This window comes from Tachyglossus aculeatus, chromosome 13 (genome assembly GCF_015852505.1).
Source record: "Tachyglossus aculeatus isolate mTacAcu1 chromosome 13, mTacAcu1.pri, whole genome shotgun sequence".
NCBI lineage: Eukaryota > Metazoa > Chordata > Mammalia > Monotremata > Tachyglossidae > Tachyglossus > Tachyglossus aculeatus.
In genome coordinates, this window is record NC_052078.1 from 25,046,290 (window position 1) to 25,059,408 (window position 13,119).

General features: G+C 45.2%; 1 protein-coding gene across 3 annotated transcripts in view; it reads right to left on the reverse strand.

The window, feature by feature from the left end:
* Positions 1-593: 593 nt before the first annotated feature.
* The window catches only part of TRDMT1 (tRNA aspartic acid methyltransferase 1), an 85,083-nt gene continuing 72,557 nt past the window's right edge, over positions 594-13,119 (reverse strand). Inside the window, exons 10-11 of one of the 3 annotated variants that reach the window (XM_038755931.1) lie at positions 3,439-3,568; positions 594-1,841 (exon numbers count right to left, since the gene is read on the reverse strand). In XM_038755931.1, the coding sequence (XP_038611859.1) occupies positions 1,720-1,841; positions 3,439-3,568 (252 nt within the window). In that variant the 3' untranslated portion in view covers positions 594-1,719. Of the gene's footprint in view, positions 1,885-3,438; positions 3,569-11,618; positions 11,798-13,119 lie in introns of those variants that run through there. The other 2 variants (XM_038755932.1, XM_038755933.1) reach the window with 2 other exon arrangements.

Sequence of the window (13,119 nt, forward strand, 5' to 3'; positions counted from 1 at the left end):
ATGTGACTTTAATAATTAAGGCTTTGAAGGTGGGGAGACCTGTGGGCTAACGAATATGGAGGCGGAGGAATTCCAGGACAGAGGGAGGATGTGGGGAAATGGTTAGTGACAAGAACAGACGAGAGAATAGATCAGTGAGGTAAGTTAGGAGGAGGAAATCTGATTGCGTGCTTTAGAGCTGATGGTAAGGAGTTTCTATTTGATGAGGAGGCAGATAGGCCACCACTGGAGGATCTTGAAAAATGGGGAGACATGTAGTGAAAATTGTTTAGCAAAATGATCTGGGCAGCAGAGTGAAATACGGACTGGAGTGGGGAGGCAGATGCGGAAATCAAGGTGGCATAGGATCAGCATAATAGCAGTTTGGATGGAGAGGAAAGGGTGGATTTTAGCAATATTGTGAAGGTAGAACCGACAGGATTCAGTGACAGATTAAGTATGTGGGTTGTATGAGAGAGATGAGTCAAAGGAAGTAGCGTGGTCTACTGGAAACAGCACGGGCATGGTAGTTAGAGGGCCTGGGTTCTGATCCCAACTCTGGGCAAGCCACTTCACTTCTCTGTGCCTCAGTTACCTCATCTGTAAAATGGGGATTAAGACAGAGTTCTATGTGGGACAGGGACTGTGTCCAACCTCATTATCTTCTATATATTCCAGTGCATAGTATAATGCCCAGCACAAAGTAAGTAAAAGCTTAACAAATGCCATAAAAAAAGACGATGACAAGGTTATAGGCTTGTGAGACAGGAGGATGGTACTGCTCTCTATGGTGATCGAAAAAACAGGAGGTGGACAAGGTAGTTGGGAAGACGTTTACTTGGAGGTTTCATCCAGGTAGGACTGTTTAGGCAATGTTACTGAACTTATGAAACCGCCCAGCTTGTAATCAGAAGACACAGAGAGGAAGAAAAATACCAGTTGCTCCTAGCAAGTTAATGAAAAATAGGTAGAGCCCATCAAGGGGCCTCTGTAGGCTCTGCCTTTTAGAAAGTTTGCAAAGATAAAACGATCAGACAGTAGAGAACTGAATCACATGAACTTCCCACCAGGGACTGGGGCTGCCATTTATTCGAGGTGTCTGAGGAGGCTGAAGAAGCTATTGATTTCTCTGAAAAGTCACAGGCAATTTGAATTGTGAAAAACAAATGAAATGATAAATTGGTACAACCAAATGCCTGAAAGTTTCCTTAGCAGAGAAAACAAATGTCAAAGAGAAAACTGACAGAGGAGTACTTAAAAATAGCCTGTCTTTATTTATAAAACATTTACCCTTTGCAAGTCATCTAAGTTACAAGTGTAAGAAAAGCAGCTTCTTTCCTGAGGCCTTGCTGGAATATTGATGTGGGGAGCCTGTCTTGGGATTTTGAATGATTAACAGTTCTGTGTGACAGTCTCCAAACTTTCAGCTTATTTCCTCAAGGCAAACATCTTTCCATTATATCTGGCGCATTGATTGGCAAATATCAACAGCCCTGGATAGTAGCAGTTTGGATGGAGAGGAACGGGTGGATTTTAGCAATACTGTGAAGGTAGAACTGACAGGATAACAGGATTTGATAACATGAAATGTTAATAAAGGACTAGAGGAGGGAGATTTATACAATTCAATGTACAGTGACTCTACAAATTCCAAATCATCGCAACGAAACATCTCCGTCACAGGAAAGCTTTATCCCCCGAAAATCTTCTGCCAAACTCAGAATGCAGTCATCTCTTCCATCACTCTGAGTCATTTCCGGATGACCCCAGCAGGATTGTGATCAGTTTGGCCACCACCAGTACGTTCAGGCTGTTCCCAAGCAGGCGGTATCGCTGTTTCATTGATATCTGCTCAGGAAATCCTATAACAAAAGAGTGCACAGGGCAAGCCCTTGGGAGATTAGCCTTCAGCACACACAAAGGATTCCATCTCATGCCTTCAGTTCAATAAAGCCCGCAACGAGCCAAAGGAGGGAGAGGAGCCTGGCTCTCTGGGAGAAGGCCGCAATTCTGACAAATGAACAGTAGCTGCATGTGGCACTGGTCTCCGTCACTCCCAGATTCCCAGAGGATCTGTTGGCCAAACTGAAGCTACGGATCCCCTTCTTCTTCCTTGAAGTGGGCTCTCTGTCTATCCCCCAATCTCCCACTGGTAGGAGGGAGTGAAGGGGAGAAACCCTGGCTTTTCTTTAATACTTCTTTAATACTCCTACGGGGTCCTAGAACAGAGGATTGAAGGACTGCTGAATAAGATCAGGAAATTCACGTTTTATGCTATTCAGTGAGCCCATCCTTTTTGCAGAAGGGTGACAGGAAGCAGCAGCTGACAGGAGTGTGGCTAATGACTGGCCATCTCTTCTGTTATAGGCACTTTGGGAAACAGGAAATGTCCGTACTTATATAAGTACGTGTGTGCATGCATGCACACAAACACACATCAGTACTTATAACTAGGGAAGCAAGGTGGCCTAGTGGAAAGAGCACGGGCCTGGGTTCTAATTCTGGTTATGCCACTTGGCTGCTGTGACCTTGGGCACGTCACTTAACTTCTCTGTGCCTCAGTTTCCCCCACCGTGCAAGGGGAATTCCCTCTTACTTAGACTGTGAGTCCCACATCGGATAAGGACTGTGTCCGACCTGATTAACTGGCATCTATCCCTGCTCTTTGAACAGTGCTTGACACACAGTAAGAGCTTAACAAATGCCATTAATGAAAAAAAAAGTGAAAATTCAGAAGAGCAGAATACTACTTCTTCGGAGGCCAGGCCGGTCATGGTGAAGTTGCTGTGTCAACACTTCAGGGTCTATTATTGCAATACAGTTCATTGTCCCACCCGGTAATTACTCTCCAGCTATCTGAAAGTGAATTTGATCATAAATCTGCTGGTTAAAAGATAGCACAGATCAGAAAAACAAACATCTCACTTTACAGGTCATTGAGCTCAAAGAGGTCAGCTGGTTCAGTGGCCCAGGAAAAGAGGCACAACTCTTTTAACCACCTGGGACAACTGTCCACGTTCAACAGGTCCATCAGGAGGTTTGGCAGATGCCAAAACAACCAAAAAATACCTCTAAGGTACACCAACAACAGCAAAAATTTAATCGGAAGAACTGTTTTATCATATTGTTGGCCTGGCAGTTCTCTGCAGATGAAAGGATGTTTTTTTTCAAACAAACAAGGAATCTTCTAAAGCAGACAGGACCCACAGTGAGGAAAAGAGACTATCCATAAACCTCCGGTGCAGAGTAAATTACTACCGGCCTTGTGGCTCTACTTTAAAGTTTCCCTTCCACCACCACGCTAGAAGCAGGGATCAGCAACTAGGAATCAGGCTGGGAAGATAGGGAACCGTGCTGAATTTGAGGGTCAGTGGGATGCCCCTGAATGTTTAAAACTCCTGAAAAAGCCTACGACCAAGGCAGCAGGGCAGGAGAAGTGTCAATCCATACCCCACTTACCGAACTCGGGGGGGAATCCGTGAAGATTGGCTATTTCTCTGGGGGTAAAATATCGTAGTTTTAGAGTTGATAGCTTTCTCAGCTTCTCCTCTTCTGGCAGTGTTTCCAGGGACTCGTACACATCTTCGATCTGTAGGAAAATATCCCAAACAACCAACACAGTGGTGGGGTGGGGAAGGAGTGTTTAGTTTTTGTGCCCTTGGTCAAACTCGTTGCCATATGACACCTCTGAGGGATAGGGTGCATTCATTCAACCGTATTTATTGAGTGCTTACTGTGCGCAGAGCACTGTACTGAACGCTTCAAAAATACAATACAGCAATAAAGAGAGACAATCCCTGCCCACAACAGGCTTACAGTCTAGACCCACAGTCACTTCAACTCCACTAGTTAATAATAATAATGATGACGGCATTTATTAAGCGCTTACTACATGTAAAGCACTGTTCTAAGTGCTGGGGAGGTTACAAGGTGATCAGGTTGTCCCACGGGGGGCTCACGGTCTTAATCCCCATTTTACAGATGAGGGAACTGAGGCCCAGAGAAATGACATGACTTGCCCAAAGTCACACAGCTGACAATTGGCGGAGCCGGGATTTGAACGAATGACCTCTGACTCCAAAGCCCGGGCTCTTTCCACTGAGCCACGATGCTTCTCTTGATACCATAAGCTACCCTGGTCAGATCCATAGCCTCAGATAGGAGACTTTTAGATTGAATTTGGGTCTGCTGGCGGTACTTCCCATGCGCTTAGTACAGTGCTCTGCACACAGTAAGCGCTCAATAAATACGAATGAATGAATGAATGAATGCTTTGTTTTATACACAACCAATTCATTGAAAGGCAGGAGGCATGCAAACTATCAAATGGACTGAAAGAGTAGACTTCAGGAAAAGAAGGAAATCTGCAAGGAGCTTGATGACAATAACTGGGAAGTCCTGTTGGAATAAGGAACCCCACATATGAGTAATGGCCTTAAGACCCAAATAAGATATTTTGGAGGCAACATACGACATTGAAATTCCTGTCGGGAATGTCAGGAGAGCAAACTGGGACTAGATTCCCAGAGCGGCGCTCTTTCCTGTGGACCAGCAGCACAGATAACCTGTATTAAAGACTTCCAGAGAAGTAGTGCTTGGGAAAAGTGGCTCAGTGGAAAGAGCCCGGGCTTTGGAGTCCGAGGTCATGGGTTCAAATCCCGGCTCCGCCAATTGCCAGCTGTGTGACTTTGGGTAAGTCACTTCACTTCTCTGTGCCTCAGTTACTTCATCTGGAAAATGGGGATTAAGACTGTGAGCCCCCCGTGGGACAACCTGATCACCTTGTAACCTCCCCAGCTGCTTAGAACAGTGCTTTGCACATAGTAAGGGCTTAATAAATGCCTTCATCATTATTATTATTAGTGTCCACCTCCCTCAGTAACCCATTCAGTAAACTTTTCCTCAGCTCTAATCTACATTTTTCCTGCTGGGTTTCCTCTCATCATCTTCTACCTTTAAGCATCTTCTAGCTTTAGCTTTAAGACAGACAATAGAGTTCTGCTGTAACATATGTTTTCATTACATGATTGAGATAATATGATTTAACATGATCCACAATTGATCATATTTACTAAATGCTTCTTTGTGGAGAGCACAAGTGCTTTTTTTACGGCATTTGTTAAGCGCTTACTATGTGCCAAACGCTGCACTAAATACTGAGGCAGATGCAAGATACTCATGTTGAAAACAGTCCCTGTCACACTTCGCGCTCACAGTCTCAGTGCTTGAGAGAATAAAATATAATAGAGTGGGCAGACATAATCCCTGCCCTCAAGGAGCTAATGATCTAGTGGGGAAGACAGACATTAAAACAAAACTGAATATAAAACTATGCACATAAAAGTCATAGGGATGGGAGAGGGGTGAGGACCTAACTGCTTAGCAGGCAAGCACTCAAGTGAGGGATGACAGACAATTACTCTTCCCCGCAGGCACATCTCCTCCAAGAGACATTTCCAGATCGAGCTCCACTTTTCATCTCCTACTCCCTTCTCCATTGCCCTCCGCCCCCAACCCCACAGCACTTACGTACGTATCTGTAATTTGATTTATTTGTATTGATGTCTTTCTCCCCCTACCCAGACCGTAAGCTAGTTGTGGGCAGGGAATGTCAGTATTTATTGTTGCATTGTGACTGTGACTTCTAGACTGTGAGCCCGTTGTTGGGTAGGAACCGTCTCTATATGTTGCCAACTTGTACTACCCAAGCGCTTAGTACAGTACTCTGCACACAGTAAGCGCTCAATAAATACGATTTAATGAATATTGTACTTTCCCAACTGCTTAGTACAGTGCTCCGAAGCAGCGTGGCTCAGTGGAAAGAGCCCGGGCTTGGGAGTCAGAGGTCATGGGTTCTAATCCCGGCTCTGTCACGTCTGCTGGGTGACCTTGGGCAAGTCACTTCACTTCTCTGGGCCACAGTTACCTCATCTGTAAAATGAGGATTAAGACTGTGAGCCCCATGTGGGACGACCTGATCAATCAATCAATCAATCGTATTTACTGAGCGCTTACTGTGTGCAGAGCACTGTACTAAGCGCTTGGGAAGTATAAGTTGGCAACATATAGACACAGTCCCTACCCAACAGTGGGCTCACAGTCTAAAAGGGGGAGACAGAGAACAAAACCATACTAACAAAATAAAATAAATAGAATAGATATGTACAAGTAAAATAAATAGAGTAATAAATATGTACAAACATATATACATATATACAGGTGCAGTGGAGAAAGGAAGAAGGTAAGATGGGGGGATGGAGAGGGGGACGAGGGGGAGAGGAAGGAAGGTGCTCAGTCTGGGAAGGCCTCCTGGAGGAGGTGAGCTCTCAGGAGGGCCTTGAAGGGAGGAAGAGAGCTAGCTTGGCGGATGGGCAGAGGGAGGGCATTCCAGGCCCGGGGGATGACGTGGGCCAGGGGTCAGTGGCGGGACAGGTGAGAACGAGGTACGGTGAGGAGATTAGTGGCGGAGGAGCGGAGGGTGCGGGGTGGGCTGCAGAAGGAGAGAAGGGAGGTGAGGTAGGAGGGGACGAGGTGATGGAGAGCCTTGAAGCCGAGGGTGAGGAGTTTCTGCCTGATGCGCAGATTGATTGGTAGCCACTGGAGATTTTTGAGGAGGGGAGTAACATGCCCAGAGCGTTTCTGGACAAAGACAATCCGGGCAGCAGCATGAAGTATGGATTGAAGTGGGGAGAGACACGAGATTGGGAGATCAGAGAGAAGGCTGATGCAGTAGTCCAGATGGGATAGGATGAGAGCTTGAACGAGCAGGGTAGCGGTATGGATGGAGAGGAAAGGGCGGATCTTGGCAATGTTGCAGAGCTGAGACCGGCAGGTTTTGGTGACAGCTTGGATGTGAGGGGTGAATGAGAGAGAGGAGTCGAGGATGACACCAAGTTTGCGGGCTTGTGAGACGGGAAGGATGGTAGTGCCATCAACAGAGATGGGAAAGTCAGGGAGAGGGCAGGGTTTGGGAGGGAAGACAAGGAGTTCAGTCTTGGACCTGATCATCTTGTATCCCTCCCCCAGCACTTAGAACAGTGATTTGCACATAGTAAGCACTTAAAAAATACCATTATTATTGTTATTACTATTAATTTATACGATTGAATGAATAAATGAACAAATAGGAAACGGAGAGAGGAGGGGCTGAAGGCAGGGAGGTCAGTGAGAAGGTTGATGCAAGAGTCAAGACAGGAAGCACATGTACATTTTGAGAAGGAAGAAGCAGTTGTGTTAACACACTTGGTGTCTGCAAGGAGTATTATGCTACGCTTCCCGGTCACACTGTAATGTATTAAAGGAACTTTGTGCTTTTTTGTACTTTCACAACTTTCAGTACTTAATTCAGTGCCAGGCAGCCATCGAGAGATTGCAACTGGTTCAGTGAAAATGACTCACTAAAAAACTACCTGCAAAACAGCACTTTACTGTTCTTCACAGTCATAACATGAGAGGCCTACAAAAACCAGTCAGAACCCACGGGCCAAGCTAAGAGTTCTGCTCGCCCAGTAGCAGGATCCCATAGTCCACAAAACAGCAGTTCTTCACAGTCATAACATGAGAGGCCTATAAAAACCAGTCGGAACCCATGGACCAAGCTAAGAGTTCTGCTTGCCCAGTGGCAGGATCCCATAGTCGATCAATTAATCGATCAAATTAATCGATCAGATACTATTTATGGAGTGCCTATGGGGTGCAGAGCACTGTACTAAGCATTTGGGAGAGGGAGACCCTAGCTCCGCTCCACACCGTTAAGGAATCCACATCCCATACTGAGAATGAGACCAGTCCACCAGTGGGAATAATAATAATAATAATAGCATTTATTAAGTGCTTACCATATGTAAAGCACTGTTCTAAGTGCTGGGGAGGTTACAAGGTGATCATGTTGTCCCACGGGGGGCTCACAGTCTTAATCCCCATTTTACAGAGGAGGGAACTGAGGCGCAGAGAAGTGAATTGACTTGCCCAAAGTCACAGAGCTGACAAGTGGCGGGGCCGGAATTTGAACCCATAACCTCTGACTCCAAAGCCCGTGCTCTTTCCACTGAGCCACACTGCTTCTCATAATAGTAATAATAACAATTGTTATTATTATTATTATTTTGGTATTTGTTAAGCACTTACTATGTGCAAAGCACTGTTCTAAGCGCTGGGGTGGATACAAGGTGATCAGGTTGTCCCGTGTGGGCTCACAATCTTAATCCCCATTTTAAAGATGAGGCAATGGAGCACAGAGAAGTCAAGTGACTTGACCAAAGTCACACAGCTGAACCCATGACCTCTGACTCCCAAGCCCGGGCTCTTTCCACTGAGCCACACTGCTTCTCTAATCCACATCCCACACTGAGAATGAGACCATTCCACCAGTGGGAATGAGAACAGCCCCTGCAGCATGAGGCTTCCTATAACTTCCAGAAAGCTAGTGACGGTGGAATCCATTGCTTCGGATTCTGCACCACAAAGAGAAATTGCTTGCTTCTCCAGCTGTAGCTCCCTACTGACTTTTGTTTTAATTTCGTGTACTGTGTATTTGAGTTTTTCCCTTGGGCTCTTTTAATTTTTTTAGTGTTTCATTGTTCCTGATGCATCTGTCTCCAGTCCTCCCTGCCCCAACCACCTAATTGTGAGTCCCCTGAGGGACAGGATCCATGTCTAATTCCCATCTGTGCACTCTTTCCCAGAATTTAGTACTGTGCTCTGCATAGAATAAGCACTTAATGAATACTTTTACTATTATTACTAGATTGGGGGAAAGACTTATGGACAGGGAGATCAGTGAGGAGGCTGAGGCACAAATCAAGCTAGGATATGGCAAGCACCTGGACCAGATGGGTGACCATTTGGATGGAGAGGAAAGGGCAGATTCTGGAAATGCTGTGGAGGAAGAAACTCAATATTAGGGAAAAATCAAGGATAATCCCAGGTTACTGGTTTGAGAGATGGGGAGGACTGTGTTGTCAACTATGATGGGAACATCAGATGAAGGAGAGGATTTGGGAGGGAAGATGAGCTGTTCAGTTTAGTTCAGATGTTCAGTTTTCCATCCAAACTGCTACTACACTGATCCAAGCACTTACCATTTCCCACCTTAAGTACTGTAACAGCCTCTTTACTGACCTCCCCACCTCTCCACACTCCAGTCCTTACTTCACTCTGCTGCCCGGACCATTTTTCCAGTGTTTACCCATTCACCTCAGCATCAAACAGAAACTCCTTATCATTGGCTTTGTAGCATTCAATCAGCTTACCCCCTCCTACCTTACCTTGCTTATTTCTTACTACAACCCAAGTCACACACTGCTCTCCTCTAACTCCAACCTCAACTCCACTGAACCTCAATCTTGTCTATCTGGCTGTCCTTGCCCATGAACTCGCCCTTCCTCCATATATGACAGACCACCACTCTCCTCACTTTCCAAGCTTTAATAAAGTCACTTCTCTTCTAAAAAGCCTTCCTCAACTAAGCCCTTATTTCCCTGGCTCCCTCTCCCTTCTGCGCCACCTATGAAATTTAGATCTGTACCCTTTAAGCCCTTGATATTCAGCCCATCCTCAGCCCCAGAGCACTTATATCCATAACCATATTTATTTATATTAAGAAGCAGCATGACCTAGCTAATAGAGCAGGGGCCTGGAAATCAGAATGACCTGAGTAACCTCCCCAGTGCTTAGAACAGTGCTTTGCACATAGTAAGCGCTTAATAAATGCCATCATTATTATTATTAATCCCAGCTCCACTACTTGTCTGCTGTGTGACCTTGGGCACATCACTTCTCTATGCCTCAGTTACCTCATCTGTAAAATGGGGATTAAGACTGTGAGTCCCAAGTGGGACACAGACTGTGTCCAACCTGATTAACTTCTATCTACCCCAGAGTTTTGTACAGTACTGGTACACAGTAAGTGCTTAACAAATATGATCTAAAAAAAAAAGCCCATCTCCCACTCTAGACTAAAACGTTCTTTATGGGCGCTGAATGTGTCTATCAACTTTCCCAAGTATTAGACTACCCTAAGAGCTTAGTGCAGTGCTTATACACACTAAGTACTCAATAAATATCACTGATTGATTGGACCTCTTGAGGTTAAAGTGACAATAGAAGCAGAGAAGCCAGAGAAGCAGCGTGGCTCAGTGGAAAGAGCACGGGCTTTGGAGTCAGAGGTCATGGGTTCAAATCCATGTCAGCTGTGTGACTTTGGGCAAGTCACTTCAGCGCTTAGAACAGTGCTTTGCATACAGTAAGCGCTTAACAAATGCCATCATTATTATTATTATTATTACTTCACTTCTCTGTGCCTCAGTTACCTCATCTGGAAAATGGGGATTAAGACTGTGAGCCCCCCGTGGGACAACCTGATCACCCTGTAACCACCCCAGCGCTTGGAACAGTGCTTTGCACATAGTAAGCACTTAATAAATGCTATTATAAATAGGACATCCAGTTAGAGGTGCCCTGGAACCTAAAGATAAAGCAAGATCACAGGAGAAAAGCCAGATTTAGCCAAGTAGCTTGGGAACTATTTGCATAAAGGTGGCAGTTGAAGCTGTAAGAGTAGATGAGCTCCCCCAGAGTTGAGTGAAGATTGAGAAGAAATAATAACTCATGAGTAAACAGTCTTTGAAATTACTGCAAACACAAGAGTTCACTGTCTAGTTAGTATTGATTGGAGACTCCTCATACAACACCTCTGAATCCCTATGAAGCAACATGGCCTGGTGGAAAGAGCATAGGAGGAAAGAGCATAGGACTGAGCAAGAAGACCTCAGTTCTCTCAGTGGAAAGAGCCCGGGCTTTGGAGTCAAAGGTCATGGGTTCAAATCCCAGATCTGCCACTTGTCAGCTGTGTGACTTTGGGCAAGTCACTTAACTTCTCTGGGCCTCAGTTACCCCATCTGTAAAACGGGGACTGTGAGCCCCCGTGGGACAACCTGATCACCTTGTAACCTCCCCAGTGCTTAGAACAGTGCTTTGCACATAGTAAGCGCTTAATAAATGCCATCATCATTATTATTGTTATTTATTATTCTCATCCAGGATCAACCATTTGCCAGCTCTGTACCCTTGGGAAAAGTCAATGAACTTCCCTGGGTCTCCGTTCCCTCATCTGTAAAATGGGATTAAATACCCAAGTGGGACAGGGATTGAGTCTGATCTGATCTGATTCCCCCTCCTCCCCCTCCCCATCCCCCCGCCTTACCTCCTTCTCCTCCCCACAGCACCTGTATATATGTTTGTACGTATTTATTACTCTATTTACTTATTTTATTTGTACATATTTATTCTATTTCTTTTCTTTTGTTAATATGTTTTGTTTTGTTCTCTGTCTCCCCCTTCTAGACTGTGAGCCCACTGTTGGGTAGGGACTGTCTCTATACGTTGCCAACTTGTACTTCCCAAGCGCTTAGTACAGTGCTCTGCATACAGTAAGCGCTCAATAAATACAATTGAATGAATGAATGAATGAATGATTCTTCATATCTCCCCCAACAATTAGTACAATGCTTGGCAAATAATAAATACTTAACAAATACTCCAACTGCTATTTTTATTACGGTTAAAAGCCTGAAGGTATGAGAAGGCAGCCCTCTTGTCATCATTCGTGACAGCAACGGAAGTCAAAGAGCTACCTTGATCAAAACTCTGGTGGCATTTCCAGCGTGATACATCCTTGTGATGCTAACAAAGTTTTCCGGACTGCCAAACTTGTGAATAACTGTCCACAGGCTATCGCCGTTTACTGTGTTGAAAGCTTCTGATGATGAAGTCCAGGTATAGGTTCTGGTTCTGCTCTGTGCATTTTTCCTGCAGCTGGCTAGTAGGAAAGATAATGTCAGTGCAACCTGATGGAAACTGCTTTGATGTTTGGAAATATTGTTTCTGCCAGCTGGCCAATTAGACGGTTCAGCATTACTCTGGCTAGAATCCTCCCAGCATTGGTCAGAAGAGTCAGCCCTTGTTGAGTAGCACACGAGGTGAAATTGCCCTCCCTTCCTCATGTCGGGTGCATGTTTGAACTCCTATGGCAATTCTTCCCATTTCCAGATTATGCACAAGAGATGGGCGAACTTTCTGGCAAGATTATGCCCCCTATATTTGAACACTTCTGCATGAATGCAACTGGACTTTTCTGTTAGAAGTCTGATTTATACCATCAGTATTCATTCAATCGTATTTATTGAGCACTTACTGTGTGCAGAGCACTGTACTAAGTGGTTAAGTATTTTTGACATGGCTAGTGGAAATCTAAAAAGCTAGCAGATGGCACGCTCTCAACCTGGGCACCAATGCCCTGCAACACTGTGGGATGTTGTGTCGCACCGCACTTTTGTACATATCCATAATTTAGTTATATTAATGTCTGTCTCCCCCTCTGCTCATTGTGGGCAGGGAATGTGTCTGTTCTATTGTTGTGCTGTACTCTCCCAAGTGCTTAGTACAGTACCCTGCACACAGTAAGCGCTCAATAAATACGATTGATTGATTGACTGAAGGTGAGCATCGAGGGAATGCTTCCAGAGCTCTGCTGCAGTGCACTGGTCCTCTGACACCAATGAATGACAACAGGAATCCCAAGACTAGATTCTATGGAGAGCTCGGTTGGTCCCGGCAGCACCCAGAGGAAAAGGTATAAAAACAGACCAAAAGCTAATCACAGAATGTGTTCTACTGATGCAAATGTGGAAAACGCACAAGCCACTTCAGGTACTCTTGGTGCCAGATCTGCCATTTGGCTAAACATTCTGCCGCAGCAAAGGAGACATGTCCTAGAAAGAAGGTGGCTTTCCACACTACAAAACCTTCCCACGTACAGTCTGGGAGTAGACCTGTACATCAGGTCTTGGCTTCTACATGCACCTTGTAATCCAGCAGAAATCACGGGACCGAGACTCATCCATCTTTTTTCACGAAAACCCTATAGTTATGATCCCAGGGAAGTGGTAAAAATCCCCCCCCCCATCACTTTTCCTCCTCACCTTGCCCTCCCATGTAATGGCTGCCTTTCCTGATTCCCTTCCCCACAGCTTAAACTCATCTATTCCATTTCCTCTCCCCATTCCTCTTTCCCCTGGTTCCCGCCTAGCTCTTCCTGCTGTTCCTCCAAAACAAGCCAGGCAATTTTTAAACTTGATGGTT